General features: G+C 41.1%; 1 protein-coding gene across 1 annotated transcript in view; it reads left to right on the top strand.

The window, feature by feature from the left end:
• The window catches only part of LOC121877358, a 55,511-nt gene extending 38,624 nt beyond the window's left edge, over positions 1–16,887 (top strand). The window contains exons 6-13 of the mRNA XM_042383081.1: positions 2,305–2,450; positions 2,708–2,864; positions 4,506–4,973; positions 5,331–5,509; positions 13,152–13,332; positions 14,106–14,396; positions 14,618–14,733; positions 15,964–16,887. Of these exons, the coding sequence (XP_042239015.1) occupies positions 2,305–2,450; positions 2,708–2,864; positions 4,506–4,973; positions 5,331–5,509; positions 13,152–13,332; positions 14,106–14,396; positions 14,618–14,733; positions 15,964–16,011 (1,586 nt within the window). The 3' untranslated portion in view covers positions 16,012–16,887. The remainder of the gene's footprint in view (positions 1–2,304; positions 2,451–2,707; positions 2,865–4,505; positions 4,974–5,330; positions 5,510–13,151; positions 13,333–14,105; positions 14,397–14,617; positions 14,734–15,963) is intronic.
• The last annotated feature ends 4,467 nt before the right edge of the window (positions 16,888–21,354 follow it).

Genomic DNA, 21,354 nt, shown 5'->3' with positions numbered 1-21,354 from the left:
TCTCTCTCTCTCTCTCTCTCTCTCTCTCTCTCTACTCACTCTGCCTTGCCTCTATATATATATATATCTCTATATATATATACCTTATATATATATATATACTCTCTCTCTTACACACTGATAAAGAGGGCCTTACCATCTGGGGTTGAACTCGACACTCTAAATGTGCTTGGATCAGTGTGGCAGGAAAAAGAGACAAATATATACTACTGTCTCTAATCACTTTTTTCCTCATTTTCTTCCTTTCAGTCTAAATGTTGTGACGTTTCAATAAAGATCACTGGACGCTATGGTGTCCTCTCCTTCACGCACATCGCTTCTCTCTTCTCTTACTTCCTTAACTATCCTTCTTTCTCCTACTCCTCCCCTCTTCTCTCACCCATCCTTCACCCTCCAATATTATCCTTCTCTCCTTCATCTATTGCTTCCATCTCATGCTTCCTCATCCTTCACCCTCCATCCTTCCATCTCCTTCTTTCCTCTCCCACTCATCCTTCACCCTTCCATCTCCTTCCTTCCTCTCCCACCCATCCTTCACCCTCCATCCTTCTTCTTCCTTCCTCTCCCACCTCTTCCTTTCTGTTGCTCCTCTCGATCATACACGTCCTTTATCAGTCTTTCATATTCCATATTCTGAACACGCTCATATTCTATCTATCTATCTATCTATCTATCTATCAATCAATCAATCAATCAATCTATCTGTCGATCTATCTGTTTTTCTATCTATCTATCTATCTATCTATCTATCTATCTATCTATCTATTTATCTATCTGTCTGTCTATCGTTCTGTTCTCTCTCTCTCTCTCTCTCTCTCTCTCTCTCTCTCTCTCTCTCTCTCTCTCTCTCTCTCTATGCCTGTCTGTTTTAACTTACTAAAACAAACAGCATATGGAAAAAATATAGGTTCATCATATATCCATTTGCATTTATAAACGGTTGAAATATTTTATACAACCCGTAAGTATAAATTGAAAGTCGTAAGTATGTTAATATGTTAAGTGTTACGTTACAAGTTTTAAGACACGTTATATTATGTTACAAAGGGTGCTATGTTGTGGAGGTGTTATGTTACGTATTGTGTTACAGCCATTAGGGATGCTCTTATAGTAGAGAATTCTGTACGTTTGTTATGGTAGGTTAGAGCAGGGTTATATAAATGAGATGTTTCATTTAAGAGTTGTTATATAAACTATACTTTACGAATGGACCACATAATAGCTCAGAACGCAACAGGGGAGGTGGTTACCAGTGAAGTAAACAAGATTCGAAGGTCCATTACGACAGAACGACAGCACAGCCAAAGTGATAAGCTGCAGCAACTGTTGCTGCAAGTACCAGAGAATTTGAAAAAAAAAGTAGCTATAGCACAGGAGGTGGGCGCCTCGAACTGGTTAACTACGTTACCGATAAGGGCAAATGGTTTCAGTCTCAATAAATAAGAATTTACAGATGCCAATACTCTAAGGTACGGTAGGCCAGTAGATGATTTGCCCTCCCAATGCGTGTGTGGCTCTTCCTATGACGTTGATCACGCCATGGTGTGCAAGAAAAGGGGCTTCATATGCATGAGGCATGACGAAGTAAGGGATCTCACAGCAAATATGTTGAAGGAAATCTGCCGTGATGTCAGGGTAGAACCGACCCTCCTTCCATTGGACGGTGAGAATTTCCACCATAGGACTTCAAACACATCCAACGAAGCCCGTGTTGACGTCAGTGCTCTAGGATTCTGGACGCGGGGACAGCAAACCTTCTTCGACATCAGGATTTTTTATCCCATGGCCGCATGTCACCGTAACTTAGCTCTTGATGCTGCACACAGGAGGAACGAGAACGACAAGATAAGGAGCTTCACTCCTCTAGTGTTCACAACCGCTGGTGGGATGGGACCAAGTGCAAGATGATTCTACGTCAGACTCGCGGAGGTGATCTCCGAACAGAGGCAGCAGCCCAGAAGTTATGTTACAGCCTGGATGGGATGTCGACTGTCCTTCTCTCTCCTTAGGTCGGCTTTGCTCTGCCTCAGGGGAACGAGAGCATCGGCCCCAAAGCCGACAACAGTTGCAGATATTGACTATGAGGCAACAGTCACTGAATGCTGCATAGATCTTCGGCTCAACTAACTCAACACAGCTAGGATAGCTACTTATGTATTATGATATTTAATAATAAGGTAATAAAATGGTGGAGAAGGTATGGCTATAAGGGGAGGATGGAGGCCATTATAAAAAAAAGTAAGTAGTAGTAGTAAAGACTTGTTCACCTCAACCACTCGTCACATGAAGGTGTTGCCGCTACAGATGTGCCTGAGGCGAGAATCACAGCTTGGGGCAGCCAGGTGACGGAGAGTGAGACGGGTTACCTGGTGACGGAAGGCAGTGACCTTACCTTCCTTTGTACCGTCACTGCCCACCCCCCGGCCTACAACGTCACCTGGCTCCATAATGTGAGTATTGCGACCCGCAGGAAGTATCAACCACTGGCTCTTTAAGGTCAGTATTTAATGCGTTTTTCCTGCCCTTAATGTCTGAGAAAATCCCTTATTCCTACCCCTAGACCTGAGAAAACCCTTATTCCTGCCCCTAGACCTGAGAAATTCCTTAATCCTGCCGTTGGAACCTATAAAAAACCCTTTCTACCCCCTAAGACATAAGGAAACGCCCTTTTTATCATTTAAGTTTTGAGACTATCCCTTTGCTCCAGGGTCGGGTGGTGAGTGAAGGGGGTCGGCGGTGGCGGAGGGATGACTGGCAGCTACAGGTCTCTCAGGTGAGGCGGGGGGACGCTGGCCTCTACACCTGCCTGGCCTCCAACTCTGAAGGTGATGGACACTCAAACGCCCTACTCCTCCAGGTCGCCCGTACGTAACATCCCCCCCCCCCTCTCTCTCTCTTTCTGTCTCTCTCTTTCATGTTTAAGATTCTTCCAGTGACATAACAGCCAGGGACCACTGTGACCTTAAGATGAACTCGTGACCTTAGAAGTTGTTGCCAATTCTTATCTTCTCCAGCGAGTTAATGGAATATGGTTATTAGTACCCGTACGTGTGTGTGTGTGTGTGTGTGTACCTGGATGATTTACTTTTAAAATAAAAAACGAGATTTGCGCCAGAGAGCTGACGAACTCACGTCTGGTTTAGATCTCACCTCGTAAGTGTGTTATTGCGAGACAGATTGTACCTCCTGGCGCTGTCCATTGCTCCAGCTGGCACTAGTTTTAAAGTAAGGGAGAGCGAGCTTTTGAGGAATAGAAGAATCCGACCATTGTTGTATTGTTCGTAACGTAAAAACATCGCCAGCACGAGCTATCAACAGCGACTGGCTATCTCTTTCCCACTTGGCAGTGACTATTCCATCAAACAAAATTCCGTCAACCTAAATGCTGCCTTGGCGCTCAGTTACTAGAATCATAATCCGTGTACCAGTTTTTTCCCTCAGCGTGTGGCAACGTGATGGTGGCGCCTCCTCCCTCAACACACACACACATACACACACTAACTCTTTTAAGAACTTGATTCTGTTTGAAGTGTTTGAGTTCACTCGCTTGTTTTCACATCCTCAGAATACTTTACTTGTAATTTTCCTCACACACACACACACACACACACACACACACACACACACACACTATGGAGCTACTCTAAAAAACCTCAAATATTCGAAATCTCTCCCCAGACATTATCTAACTGGCTCACTTGCTTAACAGCACCCAGATGGGAGCCCTAAATGGTGCCGGAATTACACTGAGATGCTTGAGGTAAATTGCATCCTCTCGTTCAACCTCGTCGATGAAAGGAATGATTTAACGGGATGCTATTTACCAGATATTTGTTCCCTCAGGTCAGGTTTGTGGGTAGTGTGAGGGAGAGAGGGAGGGAGTTATGGTGGAGAGGTGGTGTGAGGCAAGAAATGGTGGAGGGAGGGCTGTAGGACGAATGGGAGGGAAGGAATTATGGTGGAGAGAGGGTAGAAGGGAGAATAGGAGAAAGGGAGTGATAATTAAGAAATAAAGAGAAAAACAATAACCATCTGTACTCACAAAAAAATCAACATAATTACTCAAGCACAAGACGACGCCAAATAAAAGTAAAACAAAAGCAAAACAAAAACGCAATATTTTCGCATCAACACTACACAACCCAGTTTATTTCGCCAGGTTTCATAGCGGCACGACCCGGAAATAGACACAATTTTTAATTATCGTAAAATCCAGGTGAAGAACAACCAAAAACATACAAAAAGCCGATTTAAAGTTAATTGAGTTATAAATCGGGGTTTTATTTTCTGATATTATAGTTGTTTGTTTTATTACCTAGCTGGGATTTTGATCTATTAGAGGAAGAGAGAGAACGAAAAAGAGACAGAAAACAAGAAAGAGAGAAAGAAGGGAGTCAAAGAGAAAGGTAGATTGAGAGAAGACAATAGGAGAAAAAGGGAACGTAAATAGTGAGAAATAATAAGAGAGATCGAAGACTTAACACACCTCACCTCTCCCTACACAGATCCCCCACAATGCCAGGATTCAGGTGAGCAGCAGGTGGTGGTGGCCGTCAACACCTCCGTCACCCTCACCTGCAAGATGGACGCCCTCCCTGCCCACCTAACCTTCACCTGGACGCTTGCTGACCCGCCCACACACCACCAGGACGCCCACAAGGACCTCCGGGGCGGGATTATCACCGGGGACGCTCCACCTCCTCATCACCCGGGGCTAATTGATCTCACCCCAGGACATCCACCCGGTGTTTCCCCGTCTTCTGGCCCCGCGGGGGACGTTCAAGACGTCTGGGGGGAACACCTGGGGGACGGGGCGACAAAGGGGATGATCTTGGAGCATCAGGTTCACCCTCATGACCCAAGGAAGTCAAGTGTGACCCTCACGCCCACCTCCCCGGCACAGGTCTTCTGCTACGCCAGGAACAAGGTCGGGAGGACGACTATACCGTGTACTTATCTGCTGAGTCTTGTGGGTGAGTCTCTCTCTACCAGCGCTGATTCATTATACCATCATCATCGTTATTTATCACACACTGTTTTACTTACCCAACCTTCCCCTTCCACCACCACCTTCATTACCACTATAACCATCACCACCATTACAACCACCATCATCACCACCACCATCACCATGACCATCACCACCACCACCATTATAACCACCATCATCATCATCATCATCACCACCACCATGACCATCACCAACCACCAACACAGCCACTACCATCATTATTACTATAACTATCACCATCACCACCACCATCACCACCACCATCACCACCACCAACACCACAAAAACTAAATCCTTGTCCTTGATTGGTTGTCCACAGATCCACCTCAGCCACTCCGGGACTGCAACGTCACAGTCGTGGGGTTGACCCGGTTGGAGGTTAAGTGTCATGACCTGGCACCGACGGAGAGTGACCAGCAGGAGTTGACACAGGTTCACCACGCCCCAGGTATAAGCTTCGTCAGGTCATCCGGGGTCAGACCCAGCACCAACCTGGAGGTGAGCACAGAGGTCACTGAAGGTAATCATAGGTAATTGTAGGTCATCGTAGGTCGCTGAAGATCATCGTAAGTCACTAATGGTCATGGCGGGACACGAAAGATCACTGACTGACTGAAGGTCATTGAAGATCATGGCAGGTCACTAAAGGTCACTGCAAATTACTGAAGGTTATTGTAATTCACTGTAAGTCACCAATTAAACTTACCACAGTCATCTAGGTTTATTAGAGGTCAACTCAGAGTCACACAAGGTCACATTGAATGTCACAGGTCAATCACACCTATGATCCAAACGGTTCAATGTAATTAATCAATAATTCGAATAACGATTATCCCGATTAATTTCACCTGTAATTATGTGATTATCACTTGGATGGTCATGATTATCACCAATAATTATACAGCAGCTATGTAATAATTCATAAAAATAATTCTGATCACAGTAACCAGTAAATGATGGAGTTTAAGCGATTAACTGCCGTTCTGGTCGGTATTTTGGCGATCATAATAGTTCGGTTGCCGCAATGGTCAATAATTTTAGCGGCTATAAGAATTTCGTTGAACTCCTCGTCAATATTTTGGCGGTGATAATATTTTATTTGCTATATTGATATATGTTTTGATGGTGACAACACAAACATACACACACACAAGTTTCTACTTTCAGTCGATATATAGCCATCATATACGTCACTGTGTCGCAACAAATCAACAGATGGCGTTTTCAATCATCGGTGTGTCAGTCCGTCAGTCTCCCTCACACACCAGAAACAGAAGAAAAAAAATGAAAATAATGATTTCTCTGTTAATTTCCAAAGCTGCCGATAATTAGATTTCCCGCCAGGCATAATGCGTTCATTTTCCATCGTTTCCCCTCCCCGAAAAAAAAAAAAAAAATAAGCAATATCCATTTTCTATGATTGAGCGTTTGTGACAACAAGCTAATGTTCATAATTTTATAGCCATTATTGTTTCAGGTGTGGTCTTACAGGTGTGTTGTGTTATTGAGGTAATTGTTGCAGGTGTGGCCTTACAGTTGTGTTATGTTATAGAGGTAATTGTTGCAGGTATGGTCTTACAGGTTTGTTGTTGTTATAGTGGTAATTGTTGCAGGTGTGGTCTTACAGGTGTGTTGTGTTATTGAGGTAATTGTTTCAGGTGTGGTCTTACAGGTGTGTTGTGTTATTGAGGTAATTGTTGCAGGTGTGGTCTTACAGTTGTGTTATGTTATAGAGGTAATTGTTTCAGGTATGGTCTTACAGGTTTGTTGTTGTTATAGTGGTAATTGTTGCAGGTGTGGTCTTACAGGTGTGTTGTGCTATAGAGGTAAATGTTGCAGGTGTGGTATTACAGGTTTGTGTAACGCGGACACACCTCCATTAACAAGCGTGCCACCGTGAATGTCTCGTTTAAGAAGTATTATTTTGGGTGACGTGTTACCTAAATTTACGGTCAAAGTTTTTAATTGCACATTTCATCAGTGGCGTTTGACTCACCTGCTGAAGTTTAGAGTGAATAACCTTATGTGTTGTAGGTTGTGATGTAACATGAACTTATAGTATTGTGAGGTTATGACAGCATGGTGCTATAGTGTTGGAAGGTTATGACAGCATGGTGCTATAGTGTTGGAAGGTTATGACAGCATGGTGCTATAGTGTTGGAAGGTTATGACAGCATGGTACTATAGTGTTGTAAGGTTAGGTTAGGTTAGGTTATGCTATAGTGTTGTGAGGTTATGACACAACATACAGATGACCATATATTGTCACAACCTCACAACTCTGGAGGACCTCGCTGTTATAACTTACAGTACTCATAAAGCCAGGTAAATAAAGTCAATATCAGTAGTAGTTCCGTAACGAGAGGCGGGGTAAAGTGTTTTTTTTTCTTCTTTAGTTCAGAAGTCGAGAAAAAGTTTCCCTGGTTGAAGGAGATACGAGTTTTCAATGATGGAACTTTCGTCATTAGCAGATCAAAATAGGATGTTAGCTCTTGTTTTTTTTTGTGTGTGTGTGTTTTTTTTTTTCGTTTCTCTCTCCTAATATACGACCATTCACATCCTCTAACATACGACCATTCACATCCTCTAACATACGACCATTCACATCCTCTAACATACGACCATTCACATCCTCTAACATACGACCATTCACATCCTCTAACATACGACCATTCACATCCTCTAACATATGACCATTCACATCCAGACATCCTCTAACATATGACCATTCACATCCAGACATCCTCCAACATATGACCATTCACATCCTCTAACATATGACCATTCACATCCAGACATCCTAGCATATGACCATTCACATCCAGACATCCTCCAACATATGACCATTCACATCCTAACAACATATGACCATTCACATCCTCTAACATATGACCATTCACATCCAGACATCCTCTAACATATGACCATTCACATCCAGACATCCCTAACATATGACCATTCACATCCTCTAACATACGACCATTCCTCCCAACATAGACCATTCATCATATGACCATTCACATCCTCTAACATGACCATTCACATCCAGACATCTACGACCATTCACATCCAGACATCCTCTAACATATGACCACATCCAGACATCCTCCAACATATGACCATTCACATAACATATGACCATTCACATCCAGACATCCTCTAACATATGACCATTCACATCCTCTAACATATGACCATTCACATTCTCTAACATATGACCATTCACATCCTTCTCTAACATATGACCATTCACATTCTCTAACATATGACCATTCACATCCAGACATTCTCTAACATATGACCATTCACATTCTCTAACATATGACCATTCACATTCTCTAAAATATGACCATTCACATTCTCTAACATACGACCATTCACATCCAGACATCCTCTAACATATGACCATTCACATCCAGACATCCTCTAACATATGACCATTCACATTCTCTAACATATGACCATTCACATTCTCTAACATATGACCATTCACATCCTCTAACATATGACCATTCACATCCAGACATCCTCTAACATATGACCATTCACATTCTCTAACATATGACCATTCACATTCTCTAAAATATGACCATTCACATTCTCTAACATACGACCATTCACATCCAGACATCCTCTAACATATGACCATTCACATCCAGACATCCTCCAACATATGACCATTCACATCCTCTAACATATGACCATTCACATCCTCTAACATATGACCATTCACATCCAGACATCCTCTAACATATGACCATTCACATTCTAACATATGACCATTCACATTCTCTAACATATGACCATTCACATCCTCTAACATACGACCATTCACATCCAGACATCCTCTAACATATGACCATTCACATCCTCTAACATATGACCATTCACATCCTCTAACATATGACCATTCACATCCTCTAACATACGACCATTCACATCCAGACATCCTCTAACATATGACCATTCACATCCTCTAACATAGAGACCATTCACATCCTCTAACATATGACCATTCACATTCTCTAACATATGACCATTCACATCCTCTAACATACGACCATTCACATCCTCTAACATATGACCATTCACATTCTCTAACATATGACCATTCACATTCCCTAACATACGACCATTCACATTCTCTAACATATGACCATTCACATTCTCTAACATATGACCATTCACATTCTCTAACATACGACCATTCACATCCAGACATCCTCTAACATATGACATTTCACATCCAGACATCCTCCAACATATGACCATTCACATTCTCTAACATATGACCATTCACATCCAGACATCCTCTAACATATGACCATTCACATCCTCTAACATATGACCATTCACATCCTCTAACATATGACCATTCACATCCAGACATACTCTAACATATGACCATTCACATCCTCTAACATATGACCATTCACATCCAGACATACTCTAACATATGACCATTCACATCCAGACACTCCTGTAGCATATGACCATTCACATCCTCCTCTAACATATGACCATTCACATCCTCTAACATATGACCATTCACATCCAGACATACTCTAACATATGACCATTCACATCCAGACATCCTGTAGCATATGACCATTCACATCCTCTAACATATGACCATTCACATCCAGACATCCTCTAACATATGACCATTCACATCCTCTAACATATGACCATTCACATCCAGACATACTCTAACATATGACCATTCACATCCAGACATCCTCCAACATATGACCATTCACATCCTTTAACATACGCCATTCACATCCAGACATCCTCTTACATACGATCATTCACATCCTCTAACAAACGACATTTCACATCCAGACATCCTCTTACATACGATCATTCACATCCTCTAACATACGACCATTCACATCCAGACATCCTCCAACATATGACCATTCACATCCTTTAACATACGCCATTCACATCCAGACATCCTCTTACATACGATCATTCACATCCTCTAACAAACGACATTTCACATCCAGACATCCTCTTACATACGATCATTCACATCCTCTAACATACGACCATTCACATCCAGACATCCTCTTACATACGACCATTCACATCCTCTAACAAACGACATTTCACATTCAGACATCCTCTTACATACGATCATTCACATCCTCTAACAAACGACATTTCACATCCAGACATCCTCTTACATACGATCATTCACATCCTCTAACATACGACCATTCACATCCAGACATCCTCTTACATACGATCATTCACATCCTCTAACAAACGACATTTCACATCCAGACATCCTCTTACATACGATCATTCACATCCTTTAACATACGCCATTCACATCCAGACATCCTCTTACATACGATCATTCACATCCTCTAACAAACGACATTTCACATCCAGACATCCTCTTACATACGATCATTCACATCCTCTAACATACGACCATTCACATCCAGACATCCTCTTACATACGACCATTCACATCCTCTAACACACACACACACACAGGTTGGTATCCTGTGGAGAAACAGCTGTCTTGGGGCACACGCCAGGCTTAGTACTACAACGGTAATAAACACCCCTACTATTACAGCGTCTACAACATGGTAATTTGACAGTTATTACAGTAAGTGAGAAATAATGTCGTATAAAGTTAAGTAATTACAGAATTTATAAACTCGCCGCGGGCCAGTGTGACTTTTCCAAGAATTCATTAGTTAAGAGAAGTGTTATCATGTGGTTATGCATTTCTGCGTGTGTATTGTTGATATGAGTCTTATGTTAGGTAGTTATAGTAATAGAATATACCAGGAAAGAAAATAAACTTGTGTATGTTAGACTTTCGTGTATTTTCGGGCGAGAGAACAGTCCCGGTGAGGTAAAATGTATTAGTATACGCTTCACTCTACAGCAATCTGTCACAGAAAACGGGCCACTTTCACTCTCAGTGTTTGATGAAAAGATGGAGTGAGTGAGTGAGTGATTGGTAAATTGTTAATTGGATAATTATTTTTATGTTTCGATGATTGGTTTATACGCTTGCAATTGAGTTGAATGATTGCATGGCTGAATGAGTAGATGATAGCCCCGTGAATGGGAATTAATTTATAAGGGGAGAAAAAAAAGAGGGAATGATTGAATATTATGTTTACTGCGTGACCGACTGGCCAATTATTTGTGTAATTGGAAGAATAATTGGATGATTGACTGCAGGGCGGATAAATTCTTAAATTACCGATGATTGGTAGCTAATTGATGACATAAACCGAATGACTATGAATGAATTATACGCATAGCAACTAAAACCTTCCAGTTCACACAACGATTTCACTCACTAAAAATTACCGACTTAACTTCAGTCACTAAGGGTCTTGACATTACTATTATACAAAAGAAAGAATGTAAAATTTAAGCCGAGATAATATGTTAAGGAATATAATATAATTTCAGTTTATAAGCGCTAAACAAGGAGTGGCAATGACATGTTTGTTTAAACATTAGGTCGCATGAGATTCAGCACAATTCATATCCGTGCGTCTAGGTTTAAAATCTTTAGCCCACGCACTGACTTTTGATATATACTCGGACACCCTTGCGCCTGGCGGGGTCCTATCTGCGCTACAAGTCACGTGGGGTGGAGAGGGGGAATGGTTGACCTGCGGGAGGACCGTTGTTTGAGGGGGGGGGGGATTCGGGAGGGCGGTTTGCGATGCAAATTGCTTCCCTCACGGAAGCCAGACGCCTTATCAACCCTAATGACACATTACCTGCCAAAAGCTCACTCCCATTCCTCCGCAGAATCTCAAGTAAAGGCATAGATAACTAATGGAAAGTTAAGTCCATATGACGCCTCCCCGGACACCCGCCCTCCTGCTTGGTTGGTTGTTTGGGCTTTAGGCCAATCAACTGCCAGGGTCATTAAGGCCATCAACGTCAATCATCCATCCACCAACCTTAACGCCTTCTTCAGGCGTTAAGGATAATTCTAAGACCACATACTGTACACTCTCACTACTTAAGTTACCTTTGACTTGTGCCCTACTCTACCCAGGTCTGCGCTTCGCCTTGCACAGGATGCAAGGGGGTACCCAATAAACTAGCCCCCTCGCGGGCCAAATCTGAAATCTGAAACCCAGGTCCGCCACCCCTAGCTCCCCCAGCCTCTTGTGACCCGTCGTGTAAAAGGTCTTGAGCTCGTGGATGGACTATGGCAGTAGGGGGGGACCGGTGACCGCGACTGTACAGTACATACATACTCGTGAATAAATTTGGTGAACATCATTGTATAAACCCACCAGGAGAGATGAATTATACATTTATACTAATATCTTGAACAGGTTCCCAAGGCAGTTAGTTCCAAGGCGTCTTTAGAGAAAAATCCACCGGACACACATAAGTCTTATTCAAGCCTTAAAAGTTCCTTAATCCACAGAGTAAGTGAAGGATAAATTGATGATTTTACAAGAAACCTAAACAATTAACTGGTTAAACAATTGTTTAAATGTACTTTTAATCCACAATTTGATTCACAAAAGATTGAAAGAATGATTGATTTATGTATTAAATATCTAGTCAGTCAAATCGTTGAGTGACTGATTGCTTAAAGTCAATCTGTCAAAACTAAATCACAAAGACGACCACGAATTGGATGATGGAATCCTTCAACTCAATCTGTCTATCCACAAGAGATTTTCTGCCCAACTAACTTTTGTTTGGCCAAGATTAAAATCATTTGTCTTGGGTAAGTTGTGGGTGATGGCGGAACATCTTGTGTTGGCTTTATTTGTGAATTTGAGGAATGGAAGGTGGAGAGAGAGAGAGAGAGAGAGAGAGTCAATATACCTCATATTTCCCCATGATACACAAGAGTGGTGACCAACAGCTCCAATATGACAGGTTTATTTTGTCTTTCTTTCTCTAACTTCAAATATTGAGTGAAATTTACATCTCGTTTCTTTTTTTTATCTTTCTATCTAATTTTATCTATTCTCTCTCTCCCTCTATTCATCTGTCTCTCTCACTATCTATCTATCTAGTGCTTCTACATATCTATCGTTCTCTGATGCTTCTGTGTCTATATTTATCCCCAGTTTTCTCTCTCTCTCTCTCACACCACCAGTTTCTCTCACACGCACAGGTATGGTCGGAGGGAACTTTAATAGACAACGTCAGCAGTGCTCGACCGGAGCTGACGGTGGGCGACCTTCCTCCTGACAAACACTTTCTGTTAATGCTATATGCTGTCACCCCACACGCCCGCTCCAAGCCCCTTCGCCTCCACGCCCGCACCCCTCCACACCCCTCCATACATCTTAAAGGTCAGTACACCCCCTCCACACCCCTCCCTACACCTTACACGTCAGTACACCTCCTCCACACCCTCCCTACACCTTACACGTCAGTACACCTCCCTACACACACCACCTCCCTACACCTTACACGTCAGTACACCTCCACACCCCTCCCTACACCTTACACGTCAGTACACCTCCTCCACACCCCTCCCCTACACCTTACACGTCAGTACACCCCTCCACACCCCTCCCTACACCTTACACGTCAGTACACCTCGCCCACACCCCTCCCTACATCTTACACGTCAGTACACCTCCCCCACACCCCTCCCTACACCTTACACGTCAGTACACCTCCTCCACACCCCTCCCTATACCTTACACGTCAGTACACCTCCTCCACACCCCTCCCTACACCTTACACGTCAGTACACGTCTTAGTGCACGTCTTCTTCACCTTGTTACATAATGTCACTTTATTTACTGTAGTACATCACTAAAGTGCGTTAGACACTTCACCAAAGCACTTAAATACACCACTCCATTATGCTACTTAAGAACATCACTACACTTCAGTTAACCAAAGTAATAAATAAACTTTAATATTAAGTAATGACTAATAAGAAACTCACCTAACCTAACATAACCTAACCTTTAATATTAAGTAATGACTAATAAGAAACTCACCTAACCTAACATAACCTAACCTAACCTAACCTAACCTAACCTAACCTAACCTTTAATATTAAGTAATGACATTATAAACTCATAGTGTATCGTGCCTCCCTTCCCCACAGAGCCGTCTACGATTGTGCCCGCCCAGGAGGACCCGCTACCCATCGACGACAGCCTGTGGGGAGCGCTAGACGGCACAGTGGGCGGATTAGTGGGTGGCTTACTGGGTGGGATGGGCGTATTGCTACTTCTCTTTACCCTGGCGGTGGTGGTGGTGAGACTGAAGCACCACCAGCAGGGAGATGGAGGTGTTGGTGAAGGGGGTTCTCCATCCACCAACACCAGGCCGCTCCACCATGATCTTCACCACTCCACAAGTCACTCAAGTCTTACCTTGGAGTCACGTGCATCAGGTAACCCTCAAGGTTCAAGGGGGAGGGGGAGCTTTATGGGCTAATGGGATGTTGAGAGAGAGAGAGAGAGAGAGAGAGAGATGTAAATAAATTAACTGGGAGAAACATTACATATATACATATATATATATAATTGTCATCATCATTATCATTGCCACTGGTCATCATTTCATCAAGATCACCTCTATCACCACCACTATAACCAGGTGTTCCCCCTACAGTGTACTGTGTGGGGGGTTCTGGAGAAGAGAGAGGGAGCGACACACCTTGGCAAGAGACTTCCATCACTCCCCTCGTTGCTCTCACCACTCCCCTCACCCCCCTGGCCGACCCCCAGGTAAGTCACCCCCAACCTCCACCCCCTCACATACACACACACACACACACACACACACACACACACACACACACACACACACACACACACACACATACCTCCACTTACACTCACCCCTCACCCCCACGCAATCACCCTTCACTCCCTAACACACTCATCCCACACCCCCACATACACTCACCCCTCACACCTACACACTCACTCCACTCCGCAACACATCACCCTTCACTCCCTAACACACTCACCCTACACCCCCACACATACTCACACCTACACAGTCACTCTCACTCCCCTATACACTCACCCCCACACACTTAACCCCTCACCCCACCCCATTCATACTATAATGATATCGATACAACTTACTTAGACTTAAAAGCAGACACAGAGGGAATAATAACAACGATATTATTGAGGTAAATGGGCCGAGTGAGAGTCGGAATACCTGAAAAATCCTGTAAATTCAGCTCAAGGAATTATTATATAACATTTAGTATCATTTGGATTACATGTTGGTTTGTGTCGTGTTTTGCAGATTAGCAGTGCCCAGCAGCCCCGCCTCAGGGCACTAGTGACCTATGAGTTAATGCACACAATAAATTTGATTTTTTAAGATGAGTATTTAAATTAACTTTTCGAATAAAATATCTGGGTAAGTAAATTTCTCCCCAAAAATTGTCTGGGCAAGAAAAAAAATCTAAAGTAAATTTAAGAAAGCGTTTGGGAAATGAGGTTAGGTTAAGTTAGCGTTGGGGTAGTTAATCTTTAGGTGAATTAGGCTGTGGTGGAGATTCTTCAGGTGATCCCAATATACAATAGATAAATGATATTAGACGTTAGAAAAGGGAGTGATAGATACAGTATTGTATATAAAAATAATAAGTGGATCCGTGTTACCTTCTTCCCGCTGCCAGACGTACGAAACAAACCACATGTCCCAAATATAGAAAATAATAGATATGATAACTAGCAAGTCATAGATAATATACCATAAATTATATAGATAACTGAAAATCACTGGATGATGTGTTGGTGGTAACGCGCGCATCTCTCACCAATACTGTACTGTATGATAACTCAGCCGCCCGAACGGCTATTAAGTCGATAAGTGGTGACAAATAATATTAAAAAATACAAGAATAATGCACAATAATTTTGCCAGGTTAACTAACACTTCACTCAGATATACGCTAACACAACTTGTCTAGTTCCCTCATATTTTCTCCACAGGTGTCAACGCAGGTGCTGGAGGACACCTGCACTAACGACTCAGTATAACACCCGTGACATGACTCCTCACGCAGCCTACACACCTGTGATAATGAAATTTCTTGGAGCAGGTGTAAGAAAGATGAACATCTGTTGGCAAATAGTGGCTATGGGCGTACAGCCATTATCTATTATATGGTCAGTGGACAGTGTCTGCGGCCAGTGGACAGTGTCTGTGGCCAGTGTGGGTGGTCAGAGGACTGTCTGTGGCCAGTGGACAGTGTCTGCGGCCAGTGGACAGTGTCTGTGGTCAGTGTTGATGGTCATAGGATTGTCTGTGGCCAGTGTTGGTGGTCAGTAGGCAGTGTCTGTGGCCAGTGTTGGTGGTCAGTGGGCAGTGTCTGTAGCCAGTGTTGGTGGTCGGTGGGCAATGTCTGTGGCCAGTGTTGGTGGTCGGTGGGCAATGTCTGTGGCCAGTGTTGGTGGTCGGTGGGCAATGTCTGTGGCCAGTGTTGGTGGTTAGTAGGCAGTGTCTGTGGCCACTGTTGGTGGTTAGTGGGCAGTGTATGTGGCCAGTGTTGGTGGTCAGTGTCTGTGGCCACTGTTGGTGGTTAGTGGGCAGTGTATGTGGCCAGTGTTGGTGGTCAGTGTCTGTGGCCACTGTTGGTGGTTAGTGGGCAGTGTATGTGGCCAGTGTTGGTGGTCAGTGTCTGGGGCCAGTGTTGGTGGTTAGTGGGCAGTGTCTGTAGTCAGTGGACCGTGTCTGTGGTGTATGGATAGTGTCTGTGCGCCAAGGAAAGTGTCTGTATCCCATGGGAAGTGGCGGGAATCTATGAAGTGTTTGTTACAAGAATTCTGTTCAAAACATGGTGAGGAGGTTGCCGGTACGGTACGTGTATTTTTATAATTTATATTGTTTTGTAATAAAGTTGTATACATGTTTCTTCTGGTTGTGTTATTCTCCCCTTTTATACAGCTAACTCTCTCTCTCCTCCCCCATTCCCTTCCTCGCCTCCTTTCCTTCTACAGACATCCCTCTGTCTCATAGTTGGACACACACACATGTAGTATATTACTGCATATTTCTCCAAGATTTACGAGTAAAAAAAAATCCAAAATATTATTAATAATTAACAAAAAGTATATCATGGGAAGGCAGAGATTGTTTTAATATGCTGAACTTTTCCTGAAAACCGAAAAACTATAAAAATGAACTACAACTGATGTTAGTTGTCTGCTCCACCTTTACCCAAATGCTTAGTTTTTGAATTATGATGGTAAAGATTCAGTAGATTACAACTACAGAATTCTATAGTGACTTGTATATAGGGAGTTAGAGCAAGAAAAATGATTACGACAATAAAGGAAACGGTAAGCAGTAGACATTACTTAGCTATGGAATTCGTTCATATTTTCCACAGGTGTTGTTTGGATGACAGTAAGTAAGAGATGATATAACAACTTTTTCCTTAAGTTTAAGTTTTTTGTTTTTCGTTTTTCTGTATCTTTGATCTACAGCATAGAATGGTTTATTAGCTCCAGTGCTTGGCTTTGAGCCTACAGTACAATCCATAAATCTATCTTTTATCATAAATCACTTGTGGACAGGTAATGAAAGTGAAGGAAATTCTGGGGTAAATCACTGCTGAAAAATTGATCATTTGGTAGTACACTAGTACAGGTACAAGTAATTTCATGTCTCTATGTGCTTTGTAGAAGAAAAAAATAAAATTTTCCCGTAAATACTTTGCTCTGGCGTCGCTTGTTACTGTCTGCATCCGCCATCTTCAAGTCACCATCCTGGAATGAATAATATTGTAACTAATTTGTACTAATAAAAAAATAAATGGTCAGTGTACACTCGGTAAAAATACTACCGTTACAATTCCTGCGCGAAGCAAATTGATACCACAAACGAAGTGTTTCAAAACGGCCCTTGAGGCATTCCTCGCATTGGTAGCCCTGCACGTATATGGGTTCGGCCACATGTGCTCGAAACAAGTGTCAGTGTCTCACTATGTATGCCAGTGTCTTACGATGTATGTCAGTGTCTCTTGATGTATGTCAGTGTCTTACGATGTGTGTCAGGTACTCCTGAATGTGCTGCTTAAGGATCTGTTAACCAAAATTTGATATCTTGATTATAACTTGTTCAAGTGGCTTTTAGAAAATGTTAATTATTTTTTGCAATGCAAATTGCTCGCCATTTTGTGTTTTCAAGGTCATTTCTTGGTGCTTTTGTATTCTGGGTGTATTTATGAAGGTAGGCACATTAAATTTTAGTTCTGAGAGAAAAAGTATTTTTGGCCAAAAATTCTTTAAGGCTTTAGACTTACAATTTTTGTCATTTTCGGCCAAAAAATGGATTTTGTTCAAAATTTCAGTATAGGTACTCCTGAATGTGCTTATCTACTTATCATAGAAAACGGGAAATTTGTATCATAGAAAATGGGAAATAATCTACTTTCCGGGAAAGTTGGTTATCTACTTATCATAGAAAACGGGAAATTTGTATCATAGAAAATGGGAAATAATCTACTTTCCGGGAAAGTTGGTAATCTACTTTCCCGAAACGTAGATTATCTACTTTTCGGGAAAGTAGATTATCGACTTTTCGGGGAAGTAGATTATCGACTTTTGGGGAAATATTACCAAATTTTGCGAAGTAGATTATTATAGAAAACGGGAAATTTGTATCACAAAAAATGGAAAATATCTATTTTCTGGGAAAGTTGGTTATCTACTTATCATAGAAAACGGGAAATTTGTATCATAGAAAATGGGAAATAATCTACTTTCCGGGAAAGTTGAAAATCTGCTTTCCCGAAAAGTAGATTATCTACTTTTCGGGGAAGTAGATTATCGACTTTTTGAAAATTATTACCTAATTTTCAGAAGTAGATTATCATAGAAAACGGGAAATTTGTATCATAGAAAATGGGAAATAATCTACTTTCCGGGAAAGTTGGTTATCTACTTATCATAGAAAACGGGAAATTTGTATCATAGAAAATGGGAAATAATCTACTTTCCGGGAAAGTTGGTAATCTACTTTCCCGAAAAGTAGATTATCTACTTTTCGGGAAAGTAGATTATCGACTTTTCGGGGAAGTAGATTATCGACTTTTTGAAAATTATTACCTAATTTTCAGAAGTAGATTATCATAGAAAACGGGAAATTTGTATCATAGAAAATGGGAAATAATCTACTATCCGGGAAAGTTGGTTATCTACTTTCCCGAAAAGTAGATAATCTACTTTTCGGGAAAGTAGATTATCGACTTTTCGGGGAAATAGATTACCAACTTTTTTAAAATTATTATCTAATTTTCAGAAGTCGATTATCGTAGAAAACGGGAAATTTGTATCATAGAAAATGGGAAATAATCTACTTTCCGGGAAAGTTGGTAATCTACTTTCCCGAAAAGTAGATTATCTACTTTTAGGGAAAGTAGATTATCGACTTTTCGGGGAAGTAGATTACCAACTTTTTGAAAATTATTACCTAATTTTAAGAAATAGATTATCATAGAAAACGGGAAATTTGTATCATAGAAAATGGGAAATAATCTACTTTCCGGGAAAGTTGGTAATCTACTTTCCCGAAAAGTAGATTATCTACTTTTAGGGAAAGTAGATTATCGACTTTTCGGGGAAGTAGATTATCGACTTTTTGAAAATTATTACCTAATTTTCAGAAGTAGATTATCATAGAAAACGGGAAATTTGTATCATAGAAAATGGGAAATAATCTACTTTCCGGGAAAGTTGGTTATCTACTTTCCCGAAAAGTAGATAATCTACTTTTTGGGAAAGTAGATTACCGACTTTTCGGGGAAGTAGATTACCAACTTTTTGAAAATTATTACCTAATTTTCAGAAGTAGATTATCATAGAAAACGGGAAATTTGTATCATAGAAAATGGGAAATAATCTACTTTCCGGGAAAGTTGGTTATCTACTTTCCCGAAAAGTAGATAATCTACTTTTTGGGAAAGTAGATTACCGACTTTTCGGGGAAGTAGATTACCAACTTTTTGAAAATTATTACCTAATTTTCAGAAGTAGATTATAATAGAAAACGGGAAATTTGTATCATAGAAAATGGGAAATAATCTACTTTCCGAGAAAGTTGGTTGTTTACTTATCATAGATAACGAGAAATTTGTATCATAGAAAATGGGAAATAATCTACTTTCAGGGAAAGTTGGTAATCTACTTTCCCGAAAAGTACATTATCTACTTTTCGGGAAAGTAGATTATCGACTTTTCGGGGAAGTAGATTATCGACTTTTTGACAATTATTACCTAATTTTCAGAAGTAGATTATCATAGAAAACGAGAAATTTGTATCATAGAAAATGGGAAATAATCTACTTTCCGGGAAAGTTGGTAATCTACTTTCCCGAAACGTAGATTATCTACTTTTCGGGAAAGTAGATTATCGACTTTTCGGGGAAGTAGATTATCGACTTTTGGGGAAATATTACCAAATTTTGCGAAGTAGATTATTATAGAAAACAGGAAATTTGTATCACAGAAAATGGGAAATATCTATTCTCTGGGAAAGTTGGTTATCTACTTATCATAGAAAACGGGAAATTTGTATCATAGAAAATGGGAAATAATCTACTTTCCGGGAAAGTTGGTATCTACTTTCCCGAAAAGTAGATTATCTACTTTTCGGGAAAGTAGATTATCGACTTTTCGGGGAAGTAGATTATCGACTTTTTGACAATTATTACCTAATTTTCAGAAGTAGATTATCATAGAAAACGAGAAATTTGTATCATAGAAAATGGGAAATAATCTACTTTCCGGGAAAGTTGGTAATCTACTTTCCCGAAACGTAGATTATCTACTTTTCGGGAAAGTAGATTATCGACTTTTCGGGGAAGTAGATTATCGACTTTTGGGGAAATATTACCAAATTTTGCGAAGTAGATTATTATAGAAAACGGGAAATTTGTATCACAGAAAATGGGAAATATCTATTCTCTGGGAAAGTTGGTTATCTACTTATCATAGAAAACGGGAAATTTGTATCATAGAAAATGGGAAATAATCTACTTTCCGGGAAAGTTGGTAATCTACTTTCCCGAAAAGTAGATTATCTACTTTTCGGGAAAGTAGATTATCGACTTTTCGGGGAAGTAGATTATCGACTTTTGGGGAAATATTACCAAATTTTGCGAAGTAGATTATTATAGAAAACGGGAAATTTGTATCACAGAAAATGGAAAATATCTATTTTCTGGGAAAGTTGGTTATCTACTTATCATAGAAAACGGGAAATTTGTATCATAGAAAATGGGAAATAATCTACTTTCCGGGAAAGTTGGTTGTCTACTTATCATAGATAACGGGAAATTTGTATCATAGAAAATGGGAAATAATCTACTTTCCGGGAAA

The sequence above is a fragment of the Homarus americanus genome, unplaced genomic scaffold, assembly GCF_018991925.1.
Source record: "Homarus americanus isolate GMGI-L3 unplaced genomic scaffold, GMGI_Hamer_2.0 scaffold367, whole genome shotgun sequence".
In the NCBI taxonomy this organism is placed as follows: domain Eukaryota; kingdom Metazoa; phylum Arthropoda; class Malacostraca; order Decapoda; family Nephropidae; genus Homarus; species Homarus americanus.
The sequence above is the reverse complement of the archived record's forward strand: the minus strand, read 5'-3'. Positions and strand labels throughout refer to the sequence as shown.